General features: G+C 40.1%; 1 protein-coding gene across 2 annotated transcripts in view; it reads left to right on the top strand.

Annotated features, from left to right (window-relative positions):
* Positions 1–26,093, top strand: part of FAF1 (Fas associated factor 1) — a 222,531-nt gene that overhangs the window by 124,021 nt on the left and 72,417 nt on the right. For both annotated transcript variants that reach the window (XM_083359601.1, XM_083359602.1), the window contains exons 11-13: positions 3,371–3,434; positions 12,144–12,225; positions 22,368–22,522. In XM_083359601.1, the coding sequence (XP_083215727.1) occupies positions 3,371–3,434; positions 12,144–12,225; positions 22,368–22,522 (301 nt within the window). The remainder of the gene's footprint in view (positions 1–3,370; positions 3,435–12,143; positions 12,226–22,367; positions 22,523–26,093) is intronic.

Here is a 26,093-nt window from a genome sequence, read left to right as displayed (position 1 = left end):
AGAGACGGACGCAGGCTGTTGGTTTCTCGCCTCATCCCACGCACGCACGAGGGGGAGAAACAACGCTCTGGGCGGCAGAGTCTTGGAGAAAGAAAAATCGGCTGCAGCCTCGGGGTAGGCTTCTCCGGGGGCGCCGCCGCGATTCTGCAGGGGCCAGGTAGGGAAAACTCGCCGGGGAAAACGGGTGCCGTTGCAGCGCCCGGCGAGTTTAAAAGCAGCGGGTGCAGATGCCTGAACAAAAGAGGAAACTCGGTTGAACTCTTCATCTCCCTGTCTGCCTTATCTTGTCTTTCAAGAGGAGGGTATTCCTTTCACTTCTTGAACTTTCCCAAAGACTTGCAAACTTTTCCAACCATTACTTCCAAGGATCTTTGATGGGGAGAGAAAGCACGGGTGAGCGATGGGGAGAGAAAGCACGGGTGAGCGATGGGGGGGAAAGCACGGGTGAGCGACTCCGCTCCCTCCCCTCACCTCCGGGCCGGGCTTCTCGCCGGCGGGCTGGCTGGCTGGTGCTGGTCCCCGGGCGAGGAAGCGAGCAAGCGGGCGAGCGGCAGCGGCATTTTCGGGGCGGCACGGGTGAGCGATGGGGAGAGAAAGCACGGGTGAGCGATGGGGAGAGAAAGCACGGGTGAGCGATGGGGAGAGAAAGCACGGGTGAGCGATGGGGAGAGAAAGCACGGGTGAGCGATGGGGAGAGAAAGCACGGGTGAGCGATGGGGAGAGAAAGCACGGGTGAGCGATGGGGAGAGAAAGCACGGGTGAGCGATGGGGAGAGAAAGCACGGGTGAGCGATGGGGAGAGAAAGCACGGGTGAGCGATGGGGAGAGAAAGCACGGGTGAGCGATGGGGAGAGAAAGCACGGGTGAGCGATGGGGAGAGAAAGCACGGGTGAGCGATGGGGAGAGAAAGCACGGGTGAGCGATGGGAAAGCACGGGTGAGCGATGGGGGTGGAAAGCGGCAGCGGCATTTTCGGGAGCAGCGGGTGAGCGATGGGGGGGGAAAGCGGCAGCGGCATTTTCGGGAGCAGCGGGTGAGCGATGGGGGGGGAAAAGCGGCAGCGGCATTTTTGGGGGCAGCGGGTGAGCGATGGGGGGGGAAAAGCGGCAGCGGCATTTTCGGGGGCAGCGGGTGAGCGATGGGGGGGGAAGCGGCAGCGGCGGTTGTTGGGGGCGCAGCAGGCGAGGCAGCTTCTCTCAGCAGCCTGTTCCGAACGAAGGGACAGTTCTTTTTTTTTTTTTGTTGACTGGAGTATAAGCCGAAGTGGAGTTTTTCAGCCCAAAAAGTGGGCTGAAAAATTCGGCTTATACTCAAGTATATACGGTAATCTGTTTCTTATACAAAATTAACATTAAAAAAGAGGGAAATGAAGTTGCAAATTATATAAATGTGTTCTAGGCAAATAACCAGTAAATGGGAATGAGATTTTCAGGAACTATTAACTTTCATTAATAACAAAAATTATTTAAAGTCACGAATAAACATGATTATTTCACTCAATGCTATTTTTATTGCGATATTAGTAATGGCATAGTCTTGTATTTTTTGCTATTAACAGATTAGGATAAATCTAATAAACGTACATTTTTATTGAACAAATTTTACCTGTATCTCTTTGAAATTTTTATTCTGTTAATTTATTGAATAGATATTTTAGAAAAGTCTTTTGGTTGACTTAAAAAGCTATTAATTGGGTGTATTAATTTTCAATACAAATTAATAGCCATTATAGGTAATGTTATTGTATTATATTGTATTGTTTATTTATTTATTTAGAAAATTTATATGCTGCACATATTGTCATCAAGCAACTCTACCAGTACAGTTATTGCTGGTTGCACAGTCAGCCAGATGTTTAGCCTGGATTTGGCATTTTTGTCCACCAGTACAATTATTATTACTATGGTTGGTCATATAGCATTAGACTGAGTTTGGTATTTTTATCCACTTATTATGGCCTTCACAAGGACCTGGGATAGGTAGAAGTTGTTTCATGGTGTGTAAAAGGAATTGTTACATGATGTAAGCCATGGGTGTCAAACTCGTCGCATCATGTGACGTGTTGCGATATATCACAACTTTTTTCACATTGCCGGAGCTGGTTGGGGGGGCGGCCTCCGCATGATGCAACCAGCCCACAGGCTGGCAGTTTGACACCCCTGATGTAAGCTGTTCCAATTAAAGCTGCATTTTGCATCTGACTGATAGTGATGTTATCAAGCTAATGCTGTTCAAATGATGCTCAAGATGTTTTTGGATGCATCCAAAGCACCTTTTACTATCAGCACTATCTTTGCTTTTTTTTGCTCTTGTCGTTCTATTTCTATTTGTAAGCATTTGTATTTTATGATTTTCTCCAATTCTTTCTCTTCTCTTCTGTTATTATTATATACCCAAAAATGTGACATCAAAGCTGCCAGTTCTTTAGCTGAAGTTGGTCTTCATATGGATCAACTTCCTCCCACAAGATACTATAATGTATTTCAGTAGCTCCTGTGTTCTGCTGATCTTCTCATTATAACACATATTTTAACTGAATATGACATTATTATAGTATAGTATTAAAAATGGAAGATATACATATTTCATGTCTACTAATGTTTTACAAAATTATTAATTAATTCCAATTTTATTTATTTATTTGTTTGTTTGTTTATTTATCAAATTTTTGTGCCGCCCATTCTAAATACATTAACTCTGGGCTGCTGACAATGCTTTATAACAGTATATCAAATTATAAATAACCTAAATAACAGCTGAGAAAATAACAATAGTGCAGATTTTAAGTTTCTGATAAGTTTTCATCAGCCAAGATGGTTAAAAGCCAGGAAATAGTTGCGGGAGGGGTAGGTTAAATGCCATGGGTAATTTTAGGGGTGTGTCTATGAACAGTCGTGTTTTCAGCTGGTCTCTGAAAGAAGACCAATAATTATCACTTGGAGAAAGTGTGGTAATTGGGACACTGTTGTAGAGAAGATTCAACTCATGGCTCCTGTATTATAAGCTGGAGCCACTAGAGGCAGGATCTTGCCAGTTAATTGTAATGTACATTTTGAATTTTGTTGAAAAAAGGCAATCTTTGTAATAAGTCATTTTCTGCTTATAGGCTAATACTAGCACCTTAAATTGGGTTCAGTTGTTTACAGGTGCGTCAGTTATTGTATGCCACTTATAAATTGCTTAGTATTTTCAGATTATACTATTGACATTGTATTCATTCATTCATCTTCAAAGAATAGTTCATCTTCTTTTCCTTAAACAATTTGATATGGTAGATAAGTAGAGCTAGCATAAAATTTGGCTAAATGGCAAAGGAATGTTTTAAACCTGCATGTTAAGATTTACTTGCAATATTTTCCTTTCCTTCTGTAGTGCCGGAAAATGCTGAAAATGAAGGAGATGCCTTATTACAATTCACAGCAGAATTTTCTTCAAGGTTAGATTTATAACTAAGTACAATTTATACATGTATATCATCATCATCACCATTGCTTCCTTTTGCATGAAACGGGGTAGCAAGCTTCTCCCAATGAATTCTAATACATGCATATACCATGCTTAAATTTTGTGCAATATTTGTATAAGGTAACAAAATATCAGGTAGAGACCTGAAAGTTCCATTGCCTTTCCGTGAGAAATGGACTTGCAAATCTAAAATATAGTTCATTTTCAGTTTGAGCCTCCCATTTATTTTTCTTTTCGTTGCCTTGTCATGCACTTCAGCATGGGAATAAGATCTGAAACCAAAGGCCAGCTCATTGCATTCTGCTTCTCAGTGTCAGTCTCCTCTCCTTGGCATAGAAATAAATGGCTTTCAGACAATGAAAGGTATTTTTTCGTGTTGGAATTGAGCAACAATCTATTTCATGATATTTTTTTTTCATGGCTGCAATCTTCTTGGAGTTTCTACTTATGTTCTACTCTTTCCAGGTTGGCCAAGTTAAAAAAGAATTTTTCTATCAGAACAAGACTTTTTTTTTCTCCCTTTCCTTTTGTTGTTTCCTATCATTAAAAACACAAGCCACCCCGAGTTGTTGGAAATTGGGCGGTCTCTAAATCCAGCCAAATAAATAAATAGAGAGATCACTTAGAAGTTTGTTTAGGTAATGTGACTCCATGCAGTTCATTTTTTCAGAGTTTTGATATTTTGGTTTTGAAGTTTTAATTTTGAAGATTATTATTCAGATTAATTCATATATATAACAAAGGGTCAGAACAAATATGTGAATATTTGGAAACCTTGTTTGAGTAATATTTAAAAATATATTTTCAATGAACTACATATTTTGCCACTTTGAAATATCTTCCTTTGCCCGAGGATTTTTTAAAATGTGCATTTTCTGAATAACGTGCAGTTCTCTTAAGTCTAGGCCACAGGTCGGCAACCTGCGGCTCCGGAGCCGCATGCGGCTCTTTGAGCCGTCTCTTGCGGCTCCCAGCCGCCCGGTGCGCGCGCACCTCTTCCAACGGGCAGTGGTGCGCGCGCACCTCTCCAAATGGAGAGTGGCACCGCCCGTTTGGAGAGGTGCACGCGCACCTCCCCGAATGGGCGGAGGTGCGCGCGCACCTCCCCAAACCTTTGGAGAGGTGCGCGCGTACCTCCGCGCGAATGGGCAGCGGTGCCGCTCTTTCAGGAAGCCCGCCGCGGCCCGTCTGTGAAGCTGCCGAAAGCGGCAGCTTAGCAGACGGGCCGCGGCAGCTTCCGCAAAGAGCGGCGCCCCTGCCCATTCCGAGAGGTGCGCGCGCACCTCTCCGAACGACCGGAGGTGCGCGCGCACCTCCCCAAACCTTTGGGGAGGTGCGCGCGTACCTCCGCGCGAACGGGCAGCGGTGCCGCTCTTTCAGGAAGCTGCCGAAAGCGGCAGCTTCCTGAAAGAGCAGCGCCGCTGCCCCTTCGCTTTCGGCAGCTTCCTGAAAGAGCGGCGCCGCTGCCCCTTCGCACGGAGGTACGCGCGCACCTCCCCAAAGGTTTGGGGAGGTGCGCGCGCAACTCCGGTCGTTCGGAGAGGTGCGCGCGCACCTCTCGGAATGGGCAGGGGCGCCGCTCTTTGCGGAAGCTGCCGCAGCCCGTTTGCTAAGCTGCCGCTTTCGGCAGCTTCACAGACGGGCCGCGGCGGGCTTCCTGAAAGAGCGGCACCGCTGCCCATTCGCGCGGAGGTACGCGCGCACCTCCGGTCGTTCGGAGAGGTGCGCGCGCACCTCTCGGAATGGGCAGGGGCGCCGCTCTTTGCGGAAGCTGCCACGGCCCGTCTGCAAAGCTGCCGAAAGCGGCAGCTTTGCAGACGGGCCGTCGCCATCGGGCAACCGGGAACCGGTTCCATCTCATTTTTTTAAAAATGGCAGCCGCGTGCGTCCGCGCATGCGCAAAAAACCTTTTTGCGCATGCGCGTGCATGGACACACGCACGCGGCTCCCTCTTTTTTTAATTTGTGATGGAACCGGTTCCCAGTGGCTCTTTTTCTTTTTTAGGTTGCCGACCCCTGGTCTAGGCATATATTACTAGCTCACTATCAAAGAAAGTTCGCCTTCTTGTCTCCTAGTTGAGCCACCAGTATATTTGACTTTTCAAGGGGCAGACACCCACAAAAAGATTATTGGCTTGATGTCCCCTCTATGAAAGAGGACTCATTTCTTGTTTACAAAAACAATTACTTTTAACAGCCCTAACTAATAACACTAATATTGCAAGTTGGACTTCCAAGGGCACTTTTTGCTACACCTTAAGGCAACTCTTTGCTGCCAGTTACAATCAATAGTCTTAATACAAGTTACCTGGCTTCCAAGTCATCCTGGTCAGAAAATAGTTCACCTTTTTTCAGCATTCCCATCCTTGCTTCAAGAATGAGAACTTTTCAAATAATTGAATTACTCTTTCAGTTAGAAGGATTGGCACAGATGATGAATCAATCTCTTGCAGCCCTCTTACACCAAAAGGAGACTTTTAAAGTATGACTGTACCTAGAAGCTAACTGCAAATCCATCTGAAACTCACCTGCAATCAACAGACTTTGCATCTCTTATAAAATCTCACTTTTCTGACCAGAACATTGAGCAAACCAAAGTTGTCATCAGTATCCTTCAGTTCAACTGTTAACAGATACCAGAAATAGAAGCATATTCCTCCCCAGAGGCCAATTTATGGCAGTATTACCTAATGAGAGGAACCAACTGTTGAGTCCATCCTGATATCCCATGTAAACCTTATTGAAGATCCATTTCAGGTGACCTGCTGTTGCAGAAGCTATCGTGCATCTTTATAGATCAATGGCTTCTCTATCTAATCAAGATGTTACATGAAAATACCATCAGCCAGGTTAGATATGACAATGCTGGGTACCTTACTACAGATATCCCAGTAAGTGAAGGGGTGAAACAGGACCCACTTCAATGTAATACCTATTTGAATTCTATCATAATAGCCTTAACCAAAAGAAACTTTTACACATACAAACACACAAACTCAAAACAAGATATTTTGTAATGCTGCTTTTATACAATTGATACATCAATCCTTTCACTTTCTCAGATTACCCTTAGAAGTCTTTGGGTATTGGCAGATTTTTGGAGGGAGGAAAAGTTCACAATTAATTATTCTAAAGCTAAAGAGACAGAGGTGCTGAAAACAACATTGTTGCATTGATAACCATCACATTGAATAAGCTTCTGCCTTTAAATATTTGACTGTTATATTCCAGGGTTACAACCTGGCAGGAACAAATTAAGCTATATCTGACAAAGGTAATAACAGCACCAAGACATATTGGACTCTGGGGGGGGGGGTGTTGCCTCCCTGCTCCATAAAGCTGTTTAAAGCTTAAACCTGTTTCGCAGATGTTTAATAGTGCATAAGTATGCATTTATAACATCTTCAATACCTTAGAGATTGTCCAGTCCAAGAATTTGTCCACTCTCTTTCAGTCGTATCTCAAATGCTCTGATATGTGTTGAATCAGGAATGTTTCTCCTTGAGATAAGAGCCTGCACTTATCACCTCTCTTACTAGTTAATTTTTTTCTTCACTGACCCTCTTAATGCTCTTTGACAATTCCCCCTAACAACTGAAATAAAACATTTTTTTCAGTTTAAGTTTCTATAGCTTTGCCTTGGATTTAGTTCTTTGGGTTTATTTATTTATTTATTTATTTATTTATTTATTTATTTATTTATTTAATTTATATACCGCCCTTCTCTCAAGAGACTCAGGGCGGTTAACAGGGCAATACGTAAAAGACAAATACAAAAGTTAAAATTATTAAAACATGATTAAACAATGCCCATAGTACAAATAGTACAAATTTAAAATTAAAGTCATAATAACAAACCCACCCCATCCCATCAGGCCAGGCCCGCTTCCTTAAAGAGATGGGTTTTAAGGTCGCGCCGGAAGGAGCGGAGGTCGGACGCCATCCGGAGCTCTACCGGAAGATGGTTCCATAAGTCCGGTGCACCCACAGAGAACGCTCTCCCCCTGGGGGCCACCAGTCGGCATTCTTTGACCGGCGGCACCCTGAGGAGGCCCTCTCTGTGGGAGCGTACTGGGCGGAGGGAAGTTGACGCCGGCTGCAGGTGCTCCCCAAGGTATTCTGGACCCATGCCATGGAGGGCTTTGTAGGTCATTACCAACACCTTGAACCTCACCCGGAAGACAACTGGCAACCAATGCAGCTCGCGGAGCAAAGGTGTAACACGGGAGTATCGGGAGACCCCCGACACAACTCTCGCGGCTGCATTCTGTGCCAGCTGGAGCCTCCGAGTGGTCTTCAAGGGTAGCCCCATGTAGAGAGCGTTGCAGTAATCAAGACGAGAGGTCACGAGCGCATGAGTGACCGTGCGCAAGGCATCCCGGTCTAGATAGGGCCGCAACTGGCGCACCAGGCGAACCTGGGCGAACGCCCCCCTAGTTACAGCTACAATATGGTCTTCTAAAGAGAGCTGTGAATCTAGGAGGACTCCCAAGTTGCGAGCCCTATCTACAGGAGGTAATGACTCACCCCCCATAATGAGGGGTGGGATATCCTGAATATCCCGGGATGCCGGTACGCACAGCCACTCCGTCTTGTCGGAGTTGAGACGAAGCCTGTTCCTCCCCATCCAGACCCGGACCGCCTCCAGGCACCGGGACATCACGTCGAGGGCATCACTGGGGTGGTTTGGGGTCGAAATGAAAAGTTGGGTATCATCAGCATACTGATGATACCCAACTCCAAAACCACGAATGATCTCACCCAGCGGCTTCATGTAGATGTTGAACAGAAGGGGCGAGAGGACCGACCCCTGAGGGACTCCACAAGCGAGAGGCCTCGCGGTCGACCTCTGCCCCCCCGTCAACACCGACTGCGAACGTCCCAGGAGATAGGAGGAGAACCACTGAAGAACCGTGCCTCCCACTCCCAATCCCCTGAGACGCCGCAGCAAGATACCATGGTCGATGGTATCGAAAGCCGCTGAGAGGTCTAATAGGACTAGAACAGAGGAGTATCCTCTGTCCCGAGCCCTCCAGAGATCATTCACCAGCGCGACCAATGCCGTCTCCGTGCTGTACCCAGGCCTGAAGCCCGATTGGTACGGGTCTAGATAATCCGCTTCATCCAGGACCAGAGGGAGCTGATGTGCCACCACACTCTCAACAACCTTCGCAAGGAAGCGAAGGTTGGAGACCGGACGAAAGTTATTCAAAACAGCCGGATCCAAGGTAGGCTTCTTGAGGAGAGGTCTCACCACCGCCTCCTTCAAGGCGGCGGGAAAACTGCCCTCACTCAAAGAAGCAGCTATAACCGCCTGGAACCAGCTTCGTGTCCCCTCCCGGGCTGCATAAACCAGCCAGGAAGGGCACGGGTCCAATAAACATGTGGTGGAGCTCAGCCTCCCCATGATCCTGTCCACTTCCTCCGGAGTCACAGGATCGAACTCCTCCCAGATGACATCGACAAGATCACTCGTGTCCTGATCATCCGATACTGCCCAGTCGGAGTCCAAACCGGTCCGAATCCGAGCGATTTTGTCCGACAGATGTTGACTAAATTCCTCGGCACGCCCCTGCAAGGGATCCTCACTGACCTCCTGGTTGAGGAGGGAGCGGGTCACCCTAAACAGGGCGGCCGGGCGATTATCTGCGGACGCGATGAGGGCAGCGAAATAATTAGATCTCGCTACCCTCATCGCAGCGAGATAAGACCTAATATGGGTTCTTAGTCGCAATCGGTCGGATTCAGATCGGGTGGACCTCCAAACGCTCTCTAGGCCCCGTCTCCGACGCTTCATCTCCCGGAGCTCCGCGGAAAACCATGGAGCCCATTGGGATCTGCGCCGGGTCAGGGGCCGCAAGGGTACAACTCGGTCAAGTGCCTCCGTGGCCGTCCTTTCCCAGGCCTCCACTAAGGCATCCGCCGAGCTGTGAGCTGGGGAGGCAGGTGGGGCCCCCAGCGCTGCCTGAAACCTCTCAGGGTCCATTAAGCGCCTGGGGCGGAACCATCTAGTTGGCTCAACAACCCCACGGTGGGGGGTGGCAAAACGGAAGACCAGCCGCAGGAGATGATGGTCGGTCCATGACAGGGGCATAACAATTGGGGAGCCCCCACCAAGATCATCTAACCACCGACCAGATAAGAAAACCAAGTCAAGGGTGTGGCCTCCCTCATGGGTTGGTCCATGAATTACCTGCGTCAGGTCCATGGCCGTCATGGAAGCCATGAACTCCCGAGCTAACTCAGATACTCCTCCCAGGGATGGTAGATTGAAGTCTCCCAAAACCATTAGTTTAGGAAACTCAATCACCAGCCCTGAGAGGATATCGAGAAGCTCAGGCAGGGCTGCTGCTACGCGACTAGGCGAAAGGTACGCGAGCAGCAAGCCCAACTGCGCCCTAGGACCAAACCTCAATAAGAGAGATTCACACCCGACTATCTGAGGAACGGTGGCCTCCTGCGGACATAAGGTCTCCCTCATAACTACAGCCACTCCCCCACCCCTACCCCGAGTCCGAGGCCGGTGTAGCACCCGGAAGCCTGGTGGGCAGAGATCCACCAGGGGGATACCACCCTCTGGGCCCAACCAGGTTTCCGTAATGCAAGCCAGGTCCGCTTGCTCACCCTCGACTAAATCCCGGACGAGGGGAGCCTTATTAACAACGGACCTGGCATTTAGGTACACCAGTCGGAGCTCAGGTGGCTGCACATCCCCGCTCCCAGAGCCTTGGGTCGAAGGCAGAGGGTCGGAGCGTCTCACCGCTTGGAGATAGCGGAGAGGCCCTCCCGGAGGTCGATACGGCCCTCTGATCTTACACCTGCAGCCATTCCCTATCGTCGTGGGAATTGGCATTCCCACGACCCGCTCCAGAGCTCCAGAGATGACCGACCCCAGCTCCCTCTCAACGCGATCTCTACTAGGCCTGGTCTGAACAGCAGTTGGCAGAGTGCCCCCTCTCTCCAACCAACCACAACCCTCCCCCCTCCCTAACCCTACAAAAAATTTAGCTAAAAAAGTAATCAGGGGCCTCTTGTTAAATTTATATCTTAGGCCCCTGTTTCTGCCCGGCCATCTCTCAGGGTCCCAACAGTCGGACCCGTCATCAAGAGGTAAATTAAAAGGTAAGGCGGGTCGCTCCCAGGATGGGGGGGCACCCCTGAGAGCGAGTAAAACCGTGCTGGAATATCTCAAAACCATGGTAAAATTGGGTAATACAGCAAGAAACAGACCCAGATCGAATAAATAAAAAGGGAGGATCTTAAAAATGGAAGGGGAATATCCAGACTGCAGACCCAGCTCTTCTGCCACTAGAGCAGGGTAACCCCGGGACAATCCCCGTTCTCTCACAACGGTCAGAACCGGGGAGCAGCCTGAGATATACAGCCGGGGAGAGAGATACCGCCTAGAGCTCTCACCTCTAGGACGGAAAAGATGGAGCTCTTAACTCTTAACCACTCTCTCACAGTGGTTATACACCCGGCACCTTCCACAGCCCAGGGGGAAAGGAAAGGAGAGGACAATAGGCGAAACCAGTCAGCGAGATGGATTAGGGTAAAAAACCCATAAAGTCACGGAGTGGGGCTCAAAGATATGGTCCAGTGAACTATAATAGTCCATTTTAGAGAAAATCAGGACAGAAACCTGCCAGTGAATTTATAATACAGCAGGATAGTTGGATCTAGGGGTTATTGGTGATTCTCACTGACTACAACCAATTTAGTCACAGACTAGAACCACCTTGTTCCTGCTAAGTATCTATTCAGTCTTGCTTTTGCTACACCATTTTTGCCTTGTCCATTTCAACAATTTCCCTACATCAGTATTGAAAGGGGAGGAAGTAGAAAATCCCGTTTGTAAAGAGAATGTCCTTGCGGTTTGAGTATTTTCAACTTTTCCCATTTCCCCCCACCGTCTCTGCTATGACGTTGTGCACTCTACCTTTTTAATATCCACTTTTAATATAACTCAGTTCTACTCTGAGGGAGAAGCTCTATGCCTCCTGCAGGATCAGAACCCATTTATTGCAAACAGAGAGGCTAAATTCTTATTGGCTGCTATCTCAATCAGAAGTAAAAGGCTGGTTTTCCCCTGATGCTGTTGATATTTGTTACCAGTTCTCTGATATTCTATAATTTTAGGCTTCTGTTTTCTTTTTGTCTTGTATGATATTTTCTTTGTATCGTATTCTCTTATAATTGTTTTTTTTTACTTGCTGGTCATTGGCTGTATGGTCTATTAAAGAAAGTAATTTAAAATAAACAAACAAACTGCATTTTCCATTAAGTTTACCTTTATTAAATCCACCACTATCTTTGAAAAAAGAAATAAACAACTAAAGAAGAATTCTATTCTTTAACATGAAGGCTTACACTAATTGCTGAATTAAAAGAATGCCTCAGTGGAGCCATGTCAATTTCAGATTTCTAAAAATGTCAGTCTTTTTTATGATGAAGAATAAAAATCCTTATCCCCTTCCCAGTGCCTCAATTTTACAATGTTATTTAGTCTGAAATTAAAAAAATATATTTTCAATGAATGTATATTATATATACAGATATTTAGATATATAATAATTATGATGGAATTATTATTATGGATATGTGGTTTTGGGGGAAAAATACTATTGTCTTTTTGTTATTAAAACTATAAAAACTAACTGAAACATTTTGGACTGAAACAGATATGGTGACTGCCATCCAGTATTTTTTATTGGATCTTTAGAGGCTGCCTTTCAAGAGGCATTCTATGGAAAAGCTAGAGATGTAAGTACATTTTAAATACTATATTATTCAGATGGCAAAGGAACTCAGTATAAAAATGTCTCCTAAATTTTTGCCATATTAATGTACTTTGCAATTTTATGCTACTGCTGCTGCTGCTAGGTCTCTTCTGAAAATTGGGACATGAAGTAGTGTTCACTCACTAACAAAAACATTTTGAATTGGTGCCATCGATTGGAAAGGACTAATTTTTGGGCAATCCACTGTCTTCTGCATCCCTTCCCAGATAGTTGAAACAATCTGGGAAATAATGCAAAAGATTGCAAAAGTAAAAGCTAATTTTCTGAAAAAATGCTTGATTTTCACTGGATTAAAAAGTCTTCCTTCAATGGAGAAATACCAGTGATACCGTATATCCCCAAAACTAAGATCCAGTCTTATTATTTATTTATTTATTTGCTTTCAAAAGAGGCACCAGGTCTTATTTTCGGTGGGTGTCTTTTCCACTCACTTTGCAGCGGCAACACCGACAGCCCCATTCAGCCGGCCCCTTCTGAAAAGGCCTCTGCAGCTGAGAACCGAGCTATGGATTGAATCCATAGCTCTGTTTTCGGCTACACAGGCCTTCCAGAAAGGCCTCTGACTGCAAAATGCAGGCCAGAGCTCCATTTTCAGAGGCAGAATGAAGCTACTCTTTCGGCTGCAGAAGAACTGGGCCAAGGTGAGGCAAATGTCAATTCATGGGAGGCCTGGCTGCAATGTTAAGCTCCACCCCCCACCCCCGCCCTAGCTTGATTTTTAGGTATGTGCTTATTTTTGGTGTAGGGCTTATATAAGGCCCACCCCTACAAATCAAGCTAGGTTTTATTTTTGGGGTAGGTCTTTCAGGGAAACATGGTAGTATTAGGTAGCAGGTAGAACAGTTTTGTGTTCCCAGAAAGTTGGTTATGAAAGCATACGTATCTTTTCTGAGACAGTAATGAAGAATGAGATGAAAGCCTTGGATTTTTCTGCATAATAAATAAATTAATATGCTGAGTTTCATTATTACCATGGGAGAAAGTTCAAAGTTGTGCATTATTATACTGTAAAATGTAAGAATATCTTAATTACATATTTGATTAAATTGTTTTTTTGTGTGTGTCTTTGAATCAGTTTTTAATTCCAGGCAACTGCCTGGACAAATCCCTATAGTTTTCTTGGTAAGGTTTTTCAGAAGTGGTTTGCCATTGCCAACTTCCTTGAGCAGTGAAAGAGTGGCTAACCCAGGATCACCAGTTGACTTTGTGCCTAAGTCAGAACTACAAGTCACAGTCTCCCAGTTTCTAGCTTGATGCCTACATCAAACTGGTCCTCATGCACAAGAAATAGCTTATATATAATAAATGAATTAACATCCCTGTTTACATATAAAGTACAGTGTAGCTTAGATGCTTAATGTAAGGCTAATCAATATCAAGCAGCATCCTTTTTTTTTGTTCTCAGTACTCAGTGTCTTAATATCAAACAAGCATCGTGATGATTCCACCCATTAAGATCCAATGGAAAAATATTTATACAATCAAAAATCTAAATATTTAAATATAATATGATATTACAGAAATGTCAACCTTGATCATTTGCATGCATTCTAACAGCATATATTCATTTTGTAAAAACCTGTAAACATCAATAAAAATTGTACACTTTTTCTTCCCCAAAGGATTAAATATTTGAGAATACTTAATTCCCTGTGTGATATTTATTATTCTGTAGATTAATATAACAATTACAGAGTAAAAAAGTAAATTGATGCATCGCGGGTTTGCCTTATCATTACTACGTATTCATTGGCCTTTATGATTGCAGTTTTTCTGAAGAGGTTTTTTTAGCAATATTTTTGAACATTAGCAACTTTATTTTAAAAAGAATATTTGTCTGTCTATCTATCTATCTATCTATCTATCTATCTATCTATCTATCTATCTATCTATCTATCTTCTCTTATTCTATCTCTGCAAAAACTATAATCTGAACCTATGTGTTTTGTCCTGATGCGCAGGGCACTTAATTTTACCAGGGCAACAGATGAGCTTCAAGCAATAGCAATCTTAACTTGAAGTGAGAAATTGAGTTGGAAGAGTAAATAAAAACAAGATTGAAAGTTTAAATCCTCTGCTGGGCTTTTTGAACTTATATGCTCATTAAATGTTTATTGGAGTGGTGGGATTATGAAGGATTTGGGGAGCTTCATCAACTGGTATATAGTTAATCACTAAGTAAAACACTGCATTTGATAAAGTGTTTCTCACGATGCCACACTCAATCCATCTTAATGAAAACCACTTCAAACTGATTTAATTTGAGAGCACTTCACAGCCAAGAGTAAGTGCAGATCTTGTCCTTTATTTGGGAAAATTTTCACTGTTATCTAAGGAAAGGGATCTCTATTCAAATTGAGCTTTAGCAACAGAGCAAATCTTAGTTTCTTTGTACATTACGTTTTTGTAGCAGAAAATATAGAGAAAGTTTGAGATCTGATTCTTTTTTAAATGAAACAAAAATAAGGAAAATATTGTTGATCAGAAAACATTTTTGTTCATACATACCTATTCAGTAATTCTTTTTTTGTCAAATAAATGAAGTGAATGTGAATAATTCTGTTACTTTTAAAGACTATAACTAAAGATACATTATTATCTAATGTAAATATTATATTAAATTATCTGTTGTTATATCTGTATGGTTATTATTGTTATCACTTATTATTATCATCTGCATCAGAATTGCTATCACAAAAAAGCCTACACTGTCCAAGTATTGGTTTGTGACAGCTAGATCTCTGCTGATCATTGGTATAATTATTTAGAAAGCATTCCATAAGTGGCTGGAATGGAGTGGATATGACTATGAAGAAATCTGATCATCTGCCTAACCATAAGGTTGCAACCTGATAGTTGTGACAGAAGCAACATGACTTCATTTCATGGCTTTAGTACAGTCTGTATCAGGTCTGTGTCATAGAAGGGAATCTGACAGGAATTCTGATCTCAAGTTATTAGGTGCAAAAAGAACAAGTAGAAAATATCTTATCTCTGTTTAAGAAAGGACATGGCTAGTACAGGTAGTCCTCGACTTACAACAGTTTATTTATTGACCATTCAAAGTTACAATGGCACTGGAAAAAGTGACTTATGACTGTTTTTCACACTTACAACCATGGCAGCATACCCATGGTCACATGATCAAAATTCAGCTGCTTGGCAACTCATATTTATGATGGTTGCAGTGTCCTAGGGTCATGTGATCACATTTTGTGACTGTTTGACAAGCAAAGTCAATGGTGAAGTAGATTCATTTAACAATTCTGTTACTAACTTAACAATTGCAGTGATAACAAGTGTGGCAAAATAGGTCGTATAATGGGGCAAAATTCACTTAATATTTGTCTTACTTAGCAACAGAAATTTTGGGCTCAGTTGTGTTTATAAGTCGAGGACTACCTGTATACTAACCAAAGTTAGTATGCTTATTATATTTAAGAAGATAAAAAAAATTCAAGTCTCAATGAAAAGATGAATATAGAGTCATTCTTCTATACTGCATATAGAGGATATATGCTAATCTAGAACACCTCCCTCCCAATTTTTGTATTTAGACAGCACATAGTCTCTGTCCTATAAGAATTCAGCCTGAATGTATTGGTACCCACTGAATTTATTGTACAGTGAGAATAGTGCAGAACATTTGCTCATTCAGATTTTATGGAAAAGTAGAACTGGGGGTCATCAGGATATTGATACTTTGCCTCAAGAGTCTTGATAAGCCTCTCCACTCCACCAGCAGTATCATATACATCTTAAATAATCCTGGAGAAAAAATAGATCTTGAGACATTGCACAATAATATGCACAAGTACAGTTTCCCAGCATTGGTCTCTGAAGCATTCTTGCATTAGGAATGGAATTACAATATTGTATTGCCCCCAGTTTCAAACTCACACAGAAATGGAGAAGCAAATTTTGATTAATTCTATCTAAAACTGCTGAGAGATTAAACACAATCAATATAGTTGAAGTCTCCCTGTTTCAGTCTATAGGACATTTGTTGGGAAACCAAGTCTAATTTTGTCCCCAAACCAGGCCTAAATTCAAGTTTCTTATACCTGTGAGAGTTTGCTATTAACCTGTCTAAAAATCTGATCCCGTGGCTGCTTTATTCTTCCTGTAGTCTATCAAGCCTCCACATGGACAAAAACAAACTCTGCATGCATTTTCCTCTCATGAGGGAGAACATTCAGAAGCCTGGGGAAAGAATTAAACATGTCTTATTTTATATAATTAGTACAATTCATTCTGACTGCAGATCCAGTGGATGCATCATATAAGCTTGCTTGCTGGTTTCTTTAAATGGAAATGTCTGTGGAGATTCTCAGTCATCCAGCTCATAGATGCTTTTTCACAAGGCAACTGGACTTTCTTGCTTTTCTTTGAAAACGTTTTGCTTCTCATCCAAGAAGCTTCTTCAGCTCTGACTGGATGGTGGGGAATGGAAAGATTTATACTCCTTGCAGACAGCTGTTCATTTGCATTCTTTTAGTGAGTCGTTAATGCTACCTGGAGGCTTATCTGGCCTTCAGGCTCACTGAGTAGTGCAAATGTGTGTGGAGCCTTCTCAGAGCTGTTGAAAGGACTATGTTGTAGACTGGAGGTAGATGATGTCATATCCCTCTCCCTCTGTTGAGAGGGGCCTGTTCAATTTTGACATAGATGGCATCTTGGACCCCTCTTTCAAACCAGCGGTCCTCTGTCCAAAATGTGGACTTTGCTGTCTTTAAAAGAGTGGCCTTTATCTCTTAAATGCAGATGGACTGCTGACTCTTATCCTGATGGGCTTGTTCTCCTATGTTGTGCCATATGACACAACTTTATGAAGTTGTTGTTTTGTTTCTCCAATGTACAGATCTGCACATGGCTCACTGCATTGTACTGCATATACCACATATGAGCACACTTCAAACCCACTCTTGTCCACCCCAAGGATAAAACACCCAGACACAAACTGAACAACATGGTATACGCAGTACAATTATTTTGGAATTCCTAGTGCCACACAGAAACCATAGTACATTGGCTTGTAAAACTAAGTGTCCTTGACAATTTGAGAAACACAGCATGAAAAGAGAAAAGAAGTACCCCGTATCTTTCCAATATGTGAATTCTTCAGCCTGTACTTTTAGGCTGTGTTGCATTAAGCTAGAAAGAAGTGGCCTTTGTAACCGTCATATGTATGTAGAAATTTTCATAGTAGATAGAATGGATGTACACACACACAAAAATAAATTTTATAAAAATTCATATGTGATTTCTAGAATTGCTAAAAATTGGTGGCTTCATTATAGTGGGGAAAAATATTCCATTAGGCAACTTTAACTGTTAAGTGCTGGTTGTTTCTTTTAAATGCATGTGGAAAATGTTGTCCATTCATACAAGTATTTAAATCTTATTTGTTCTTAAATAAACCTTGACTACAGGTTTTTTTGATCGACATTGTTTTGGTGCCTTTGAGTCACTATTTGACTCTTACCTGGATAAGTCCCTGAAGTTATCTTGGTAACATTTCAGGAGTGGTTTGCCATTTTCTCCTTCCTAGGGTCGAGAGAGGTTGATCGTACCAAGATCAACAAGTTGGCTTTGAGTAAGGTGGAATTAGAACACATGGTCTCCAGGTTTTTAGTCTGGTGTCTACACCAAACTGGCTCTTTAATATAATTTAGGGTATAGGAAATATTATCTCAATCTTGAACCATTTTCTTAAGAGGAAGGAATAATAGCGGTAAGATATGCCAAAACAACATCTGGTTCTGTATAGTAGAGTCATTCTGCTGGCAAATATATTTGCTGTTAGAATGGATTCATTCTTTCCTACTACAAGGCTCCAGAACAGATCTGAGGATATGATGAAGGATGTGGAGAGTGAAGGAAAGTTCCAATACATTTGCAGAAGCTGGACTATAGATGTAGCTTCTGATACATAGGTCAAACCTGGGGATACAGGTTATTTAGCAGGCATGTATAATTACACTATAACTCTTACGTAGTTAAATAAAAAATATATACTTGCATACCCATAGTTTAGAATTAACGTGTCCCAAACATGCTGAAAGTGAATTTTCAAGCTATATATAATATATAATTTTATAATATTTTTTCCCAAACACTATCATTTTGCTAAAATTTATGCTGACCAAATAATGTTTCATCATCATATGCTGTATTATTGTATTTTTCTGCTTTTTTGAAAAGCTGGTAGAACCAATATGGCTGCATTTTATAAGAAAAAAACACATTACTCTTAATTACAGCACACACTATTCCTAGCTAGGTGTGCTAAATTGGCTTCTTAAAATTAAATGACAGCGTCTAGTTTACTACATCAAATCTACTTCAAGGGAAGTCGCCTGTTTCAAAAATAAACATATGCTGGAGATTTTACAAAAATGTTGACAAAATTTTGATTCTAACCTCTGACTTTTCTAATTATTCTTTTGAACGCACTCTCAAATGAAATTTGCTAAATGCCTCCCCCAAAGGTCCCCCCAAACTAGGCATGTTTTAATTTCTCCCATCCGAAGCCCACAAGGGTTGTTGTTTTTTTAATAGATATGTAGAAGCTAAAGTTCTCCAAATAGTTACAATCAGTGCTTTTTTTGTAAAAGAAAAAGGTGCCGGAACTCACACATGTCATACAATTTGCCTTGCCTACCCTACAAGGTTCCATCCAAAAAAGGTGCCGGAACTCCGTTCTGAGCATTCTATGAGAAAAAAAGCCCTGGTTACAATTGTTCCAAGTAACACTTTTAATAGAAAATATCCTTTTAAGTAATCTTGTTACCTCACTTCCCCTCACAGAAGAAGATCTAAAGGAGCAAAGCTCCTATTATCCTAATACTTCACTGAAAGGCTTCAGTAACAGAATAGGCAGCCTGTCCAGAACCCCTCCTCATTCTGATTTATGGTCCTTTTCTAGTTTTTATTATTTCATTGCTTCTCCAAAACAGTTAGGTTTTGTGAAGACCATACAATTCCTTGGTAAAATACATTGGAGACAGCTATTTACAGTAGTTGTCAAACTTACCTGGATATTTTCGTGAAATCAGTTGCAAGAGCAATAGATCCAGGCAGATAACACACATAGATTCTGTTAGGAAGTGTAAAGATTTGAATTACTATGTTACATATAGAGGTTTTTCATAGGAATATTACTATTGAAAATCCAGGTTTGTAGTTTTGATTTGTTACTAGTCAGAGGGAAGAGTAATTATCCTACAGAGCATTTTGGGAAATTTCTATACCCTCTTTAATTGGAATCAACTTTTATAGGGGAGCCTGTTACATTTTTCTGCTATATGTAGCAAGAACAAATTCAACCAACTGCAATTATCAATGACAAAATTAAACTATGTGAATCTGGTAGTTCCACATATGTAGATGTTAAATGTTTTTATACATTTCCCTGTTTACATATGCTATAAGTGTGAACCTGCCTTGTTTTCTACTATTTGGTCCCAACTTATAGTTTTAAACTGTACTTATTTTGGAAGGTTAGTTCACATGGACTCTTATATTTAACAGTTTCATGGTGTTGTTTCTTTGGGACGAAAGGAGTTTCTCAAGAGTTTTTTTTTTCCTGTCTCTCTGCTTTCAGTGAAAAGAGGAGAGCAAAGCCATCCGCTTACCACAAAGCAGTCCCACCACAAAGGAAAGATTAAGGGTTTAGGGAGAGGTCAATGTGGGTTTTTCTCTAACTAAACACTTTCCTAAAGTTTCCTTGTGGAAAAATAATGAAGTCATCTAAGAGTTTTTAAAGAATTTTTATTTCTTTTTCACCGTCTGCATTCGCTTGTCTTCTCAGCATGGATGTTTAATCTTTCTAGGCTTTGTGAATTGGTCCAAATGAATAAATGGTGAGCTGTCTCTCTAGGAGCTAGCGGCTTATTCTAAGGCCCTAATCACTGAGTAAACACATCTTTGCCCTCCCTCTCTTACAACTGCTATATAATAGTGGAGATTCTAGCACAGTAACCTGGATATTGCAGGGATCCATGCTTTGAAATGCAGAATGGCTGATCCTCCAAAACAGACAGTGCCTGATCTTCTCCTGCCTCTTTCTTCTTTTTTAAATTAAATATCACCACAGAGATGCTGTTTTATTGCCTGATATTGTGCATTAGTGCCCTGGATTTTCAAGTTTAGTTTCAGTCAACATTGTTGACTGCACTTATATGGAACTGTGCATGTTAGGCTTATTGGTGGCCTTTTCTGAAGTATGTATACTTTGGAATAACTTTTTAAATTAAAGGAGACAAACATTAATGTAATGTCTAATCCCTTTTCCAAAGTCTATGTTCAAATGATCCCATACTTTTTAAAATAGATCTTAGAATTTTCCCAAACTCTGTTTTTTGAAAACATTGATTTAAAAGAAATCATTCATTACAAATTAACTTTCCATGTATTTATTTGTCACTGACATTTTAGGATAAAGATAGCCATGGCTTGCATATAGTTCATAGAAGTATTTTTAAGCTGGACATGCCTAGTGCCATTTTTTTCCCAATAACCCATTACATGCTTTTTCTCAATATGCTATATTACAAGCAAATTCAAATTCCAAATTCCAAAGTAGTTTACTACTGACATTGTTATTGGGAAAAATATTATGGAAGATTGATTATATATCCATGATAAAGAGACATGTTAACAAATTGGGGTATTTTCATATATAGGAGTAGGTTTACTGAGAATAAATTTTTTTACCTCTGTCAGAATATGTTGATTCTGTGCTGGTCATGGCAAAAAAAAAATCTTTTTCACAGAAATTTGAACCTTGTTAAAATAAACTATGCTTCTCATGGCAATTCCCTTATTATAAGGTATATTATCTTCTCCGATAGTATTTCAGTTCTAACTTTGAAAATTGAAAATTGGAATGATTCTTGGGAAAAAAGGCAGGGTAGTACATTATGTGAACTTATATATTAATTTTTCTTTCTTTATTTATTTAGTGATACATGTATAGGTCTTCGCTTCTCCAGTTCTAGCCTCCTAAAGAAAAAATATACTCCTTCCAACATTTTCCTTGAGTTTATTTCCTGACATTATTTGGTGTTAGAATTGTTTTAAGATGTGCTTTTTTTCTTCTTTTTGTATTAGATATTTATTTTAGTATAATTTATTTAGTGTAGTTCAGAGCAAATTTGATGGTTAGTTATAATTATCCTCCCTAGAATGTTATGTAAATTATTCTATTTACTAGTAATATAGTGTAAATTAATTATAATTATACAGCCATAGAAAGTTATGAGATAAAAAGACTTAAATATAATCAACCAGGAAACAAATATGCGAATAGGATTAGCAAGACTGCTGTTTCCATAGAGCTATGACAAAAATGCATGTGGTTGGTAAATATGAGAAAGATTTGATGAAAAGATTACATTATATGTGTATTAAGGCACACACTATTAGAATTAAGTAGCACTGTATATTATATGAAATACAAGGCTGCCACTGACTATAGCATTCCTTTGTTGAATTTTTCCCCCTACTTAAAGGCTGGTAAAATTATGCCTTGTTATCAGTCAGACAATACTTCCAGCAAATGTGATTAGCACTTAATATATTAATAATATATTATTATATATAATCATGTTTTCATTTTGTAATACAAACAAAAAAATGTTAATGTAAGAATAAAGTTCTACAAATAGGCTTCATTTAATCTATTTCCTCAGTAATTCCACCAGGAACAACTGTTTTGTGGTAGCTTTGCCTATATTAATATTTTTCAATCTCATCAGCTTTAAGACATGTAGACCAATATCTAGAATCCTTCAATCAGCATGTGTTTAAGGCCACATCTTAGATTGAGAAACCTTGGTTTATACCAACTTTCCCCAACCTCCTTTCTTAGTCTTCAGCTGCCAGAATCTCTAGGCAGCCGGCAATGGTTATAACTCTTCTGAACGGAACTTATATTGTATAAGGATAGTTTATATATGAAGACTGAAATACAGTGAAGTATGTTCTACTGAAATTCAAATAAATACTTGATTAGATGTAAGACATGAATTACATTTATATTGTGAAAAGTATGAGAAATTATTTCCGTCTTTATCCTAATACTGATTTTCTGTTTTACAGAGAAAGCTTCTTGCTGTCTACCTCCACCAGGATGAAAGTGTGCTGACTAATGTATTCTGCTCTCAAATGCTTTGTGCTGAATCTATTGTTTCCTACCTGAGTCAAAACTTTATAACATGGGCATGGGATATGACAAAAGAAGCAAATCGAGCAAGGTAAGTTGAAATGGATTATTTTTAAAACCTGAGAAATCTGGTATCTTTGCTTGAGATGAAACTAAATACTACATGAGCAGAACTCTACTTTCAAGACAAAAATATTGTTTACCTCAATACAACCCTACTATCTCCTTCACAGTTTTCCAGAATGTCTTCCAACATTATAGAATAGATTTGAATGTACATAAGGATGGGGGAGGAGAAAAAATTCACTGAGTGGAAAAGAGGAATAATTTCATGAAATTTCAACTGTATTCTAAAGTCTTTAAATAGATTTTCAAGCAAAATAGTCAACTATTTTAGAGTTCTAAGACTTTTTATAATACAATCAGGCCCATACTTTCATTTGTTAGAAATAATTCATATGATTATTTAAGTTTGAAGTAATACCAAGAATTCCATTTATGTATACATACGTTCCTTTTGTTCATTAATTTAAAGCAATGTTTTAATGGTCTACTTTTGAGGTGGTATTTATATTTGTCCTAATTGTACAATGAATTATTTCCAAGCAGTGAGCTCTCAGAATACATCATCCCTTGACAACTTCTTTCACCTTCTGTTCTTCCATCATTCTTCCAGACCAATCTTTTCCATCTCTCAGCAGGAACTAGCAGATGGGAAAATAGGAGAAATGAAGGGACTTATGAAAGAAATGGGAGTATCCTGGATGCAATCTCTCTTGGTGCCATAGAACTTTTAAGAAGTATAATCAGCATCTATATTCAGAAAATGAGTTCACAGATGGTTTAGAGGGGAGAAACAGCTTCCTGTGGAAAAGAGTGTAATGATCCATAACATTGTAATATGGGGACTTAGTGAAGAAAGAACTTGCAAAATTTTGTCTAGAGGGGCATCTGTCAGATGTATGGAGGTCATTGCCTTTTCAGTCACCTTAAGGAGATATGTGGGTTCTCTTTTAACATAGATGTGCAAGTTTACTACAACAAATCATTAGATATTGAAACATTCATGCACCAGTGACTAGCTAGAAATAACTTATAGTACACAAATAGTTTAATCAATATAGCAAGTGAAATTTAGCCTCACTAAGTTTTTTTTGGCCTAAAAATTAATTTAACTTGATCCATTTGACTTTCAACAAAATAATAAAGCTTTATATAATAAATGCTTTAATGTTCTCTTAAGATGCTACAAAGACCTTTCATTGTATATAAAATCTCACCTGGCAATTCATTCTATCAAAACATCCATGAAATATGCATATTGAATCATTCCTCATAATATTATTTAATAATGTTGCCTGAACTTTGATTTGACATAGGTATCATAGTTTCTTTATGATTGGTGAACTTTTAGTTTTTAATTCACTTAAAAAGTTCATTTCACATTCTAAATGATAACTGTAATTTAATATATACTGTGTGGTTTAAAAGATATTTTCACTTTTCCATTAGAGTCTTTATTTTCATTTTAACTCACTCTACATAGCAAACTTTCCAAATTAAAATTAAAATATGTTGTGTTTCTGCATAATAGTTCACAAACTTACACATTTTAACTTTAATTTTGGTTGAGATTAAGCAGCATTCATTTGTTTTTATTACCATTAAAGTAAATGTAGTCTCAAAGGTAGTTATGAATGGAGCAACTGTGGGTTTTTTTCAATGGAACAAAATATGTGGGCAAGAGATTGGATTAATCTTATACTATTGCCATTTACAAGAAATGGGGAGTCCCCTCCTTTCCTTTCATCCCACAACTTGCTGTGGATGGAAACCTATTTCTAAACCATCTGCAGTGGCTAAGTTCAGTTGATGACCTGCTGTTATATTGTTCTAGTCTCTTTTTAATTCTCTGGTTTCTTTTATTTTACAGTCGCAAAAAATCGTGGTATACTCTCTTCTAAAAAACTATGTCTGAGGGAGGGTTTTTTTATGACTGACAATAAGCAGCATGTCAAAGCTTTGTTGTGTTTTACTTAAGATCTATTAAGTAGCACAACTTTGATACACTAGTTATAAGAGTTTACAGGTTACTGCGATACCTGGGGTGACCAAAGCAACAGAAGCTGCTTAGTAGAAAGAGTTTGTACAGCTGGGTCTTATTAACTCCTTATGACACTTTTAGAAATGCTAAATAAAGGGCTGCACAGCTATTTTCAGCAGGTCTAGAACCCTGGTTGAAAAATACGGTAAGATGCTTAAGTCTACATTTTTTTGGTTTTACTATCATATAAGAGAATAAATAATTGTACATAAAATATATTTATACGTGATAATGAGATTGTCTTTATGTTACAGAGCATTCAAATGGCTTAGGGAAGAATGGCTGGCAATGGACAAAATACTTTATCACAAAAGATACGAAAGATATATCAGTATAAATCTGATATTTAAACTTGTGCATTTAAATCCACAAACTTTCAGCTAGGATAGTGGGGTTGACTTTTTTATGTTCAATATTCAATAGTTTGGAAAGAAGGAATGCAAAAAACTTCCTTCCTATAAACTCCTTCCAGTCCACTTATCTTAAGCTTGAAGCCACTGCATTTGATAAAAGTCAATAAAATTGAACCCTTAAAATATGGGGACAATATTCCAAGTTCCAGTAATCAACCTCTTTTGGATGAGGCTGAATCTGTCTGAAAGATCAGGAATAAAAGTTCTCCTAGATTCATTGTTGCCGTTCAAAGCTAAAGTGGCCATACTAGTTCAGACTCTTTTGCCAAACTTTCTGACCTTGAAGTTTCCAATGGTCCCTGAACCAGAAGTAGCTTAGTTCACATTTACATATTTTTAACGTAAAATATCTTCTTAGTCTAGGTACCATTAATTTTCCTTATGTTACATGCTTTTGAAGGTGACTCTGAAATTGAATGCAATCTAGATCAGTCAGCTAGATGCTCATGTAACTGCCCAGATATTAAGATCTTCTGAAGTGCCTGTCCTTTACATCCTGTAGTTGAGAACTATAAATTACATGAGGTCTCAAGAGAGAGCCTTTCTGTCCATTGTTTGGAACATCTTTCTTCTGGAGGCTGAGATGACTGCTGAGCTGCTTTCATTTCAGAAGCATGCTCAGATTCAAACATGAACATTGAATGTTGCGGTATTTTTTTATTGCTGATAATTATACTATTTAACTAGTGTTCTTAAAATTGTCTTATATTGATTTGGATTCTTCACAGAAGTCCTTCAATAACTGAATCAAACTTACATTAATCAAAACCTTCCTGTTCAGGCTTTTTCAAGTTGGTTGCAGTTTGGGTATTGCTTTTGGCTAGTTTTTAAACAGTTTTTTTAAAATCACTTTAATCGTTTAAATAATTAGATGGGAAGATACATATTTAATGCTAAATAGTAATTGTAAGCCATTTAAGGGAGACTTTGATATTGTTATTAATACTATAAATATTTTTACCATTATTAATATTAATAAAGGTAAAGGTAAAGTTTCCCCCATCCAGTCATATCCAATTCCGAAAATGCTTTTCATGGTCATGTGGCCAGCATGACTGCATGGAACTCGATTACCTAACTGGTACCTATTTATCTACTTGCACTCGCATGCTATCAAACTGCTAGGTGGGCAGGAGGTGGGGTGA

This window comes from Vipera ursinii (genome assembly GCF_947247035.1).
Source record: "Vipera ursinii genome assembly, chromosome: 3".
In the NCBI taxonomy this organism is placed as follows: Eukaryota; Metazoa; Chordata; class Lepidosauria; order Squamata; family Viperidae; genus Vipera; species Vipera ursinii.
Note: the sequence above shows the minus strand (reverse complement) of the source record. Positions and strands in the feature narration are given on the sequence as shown.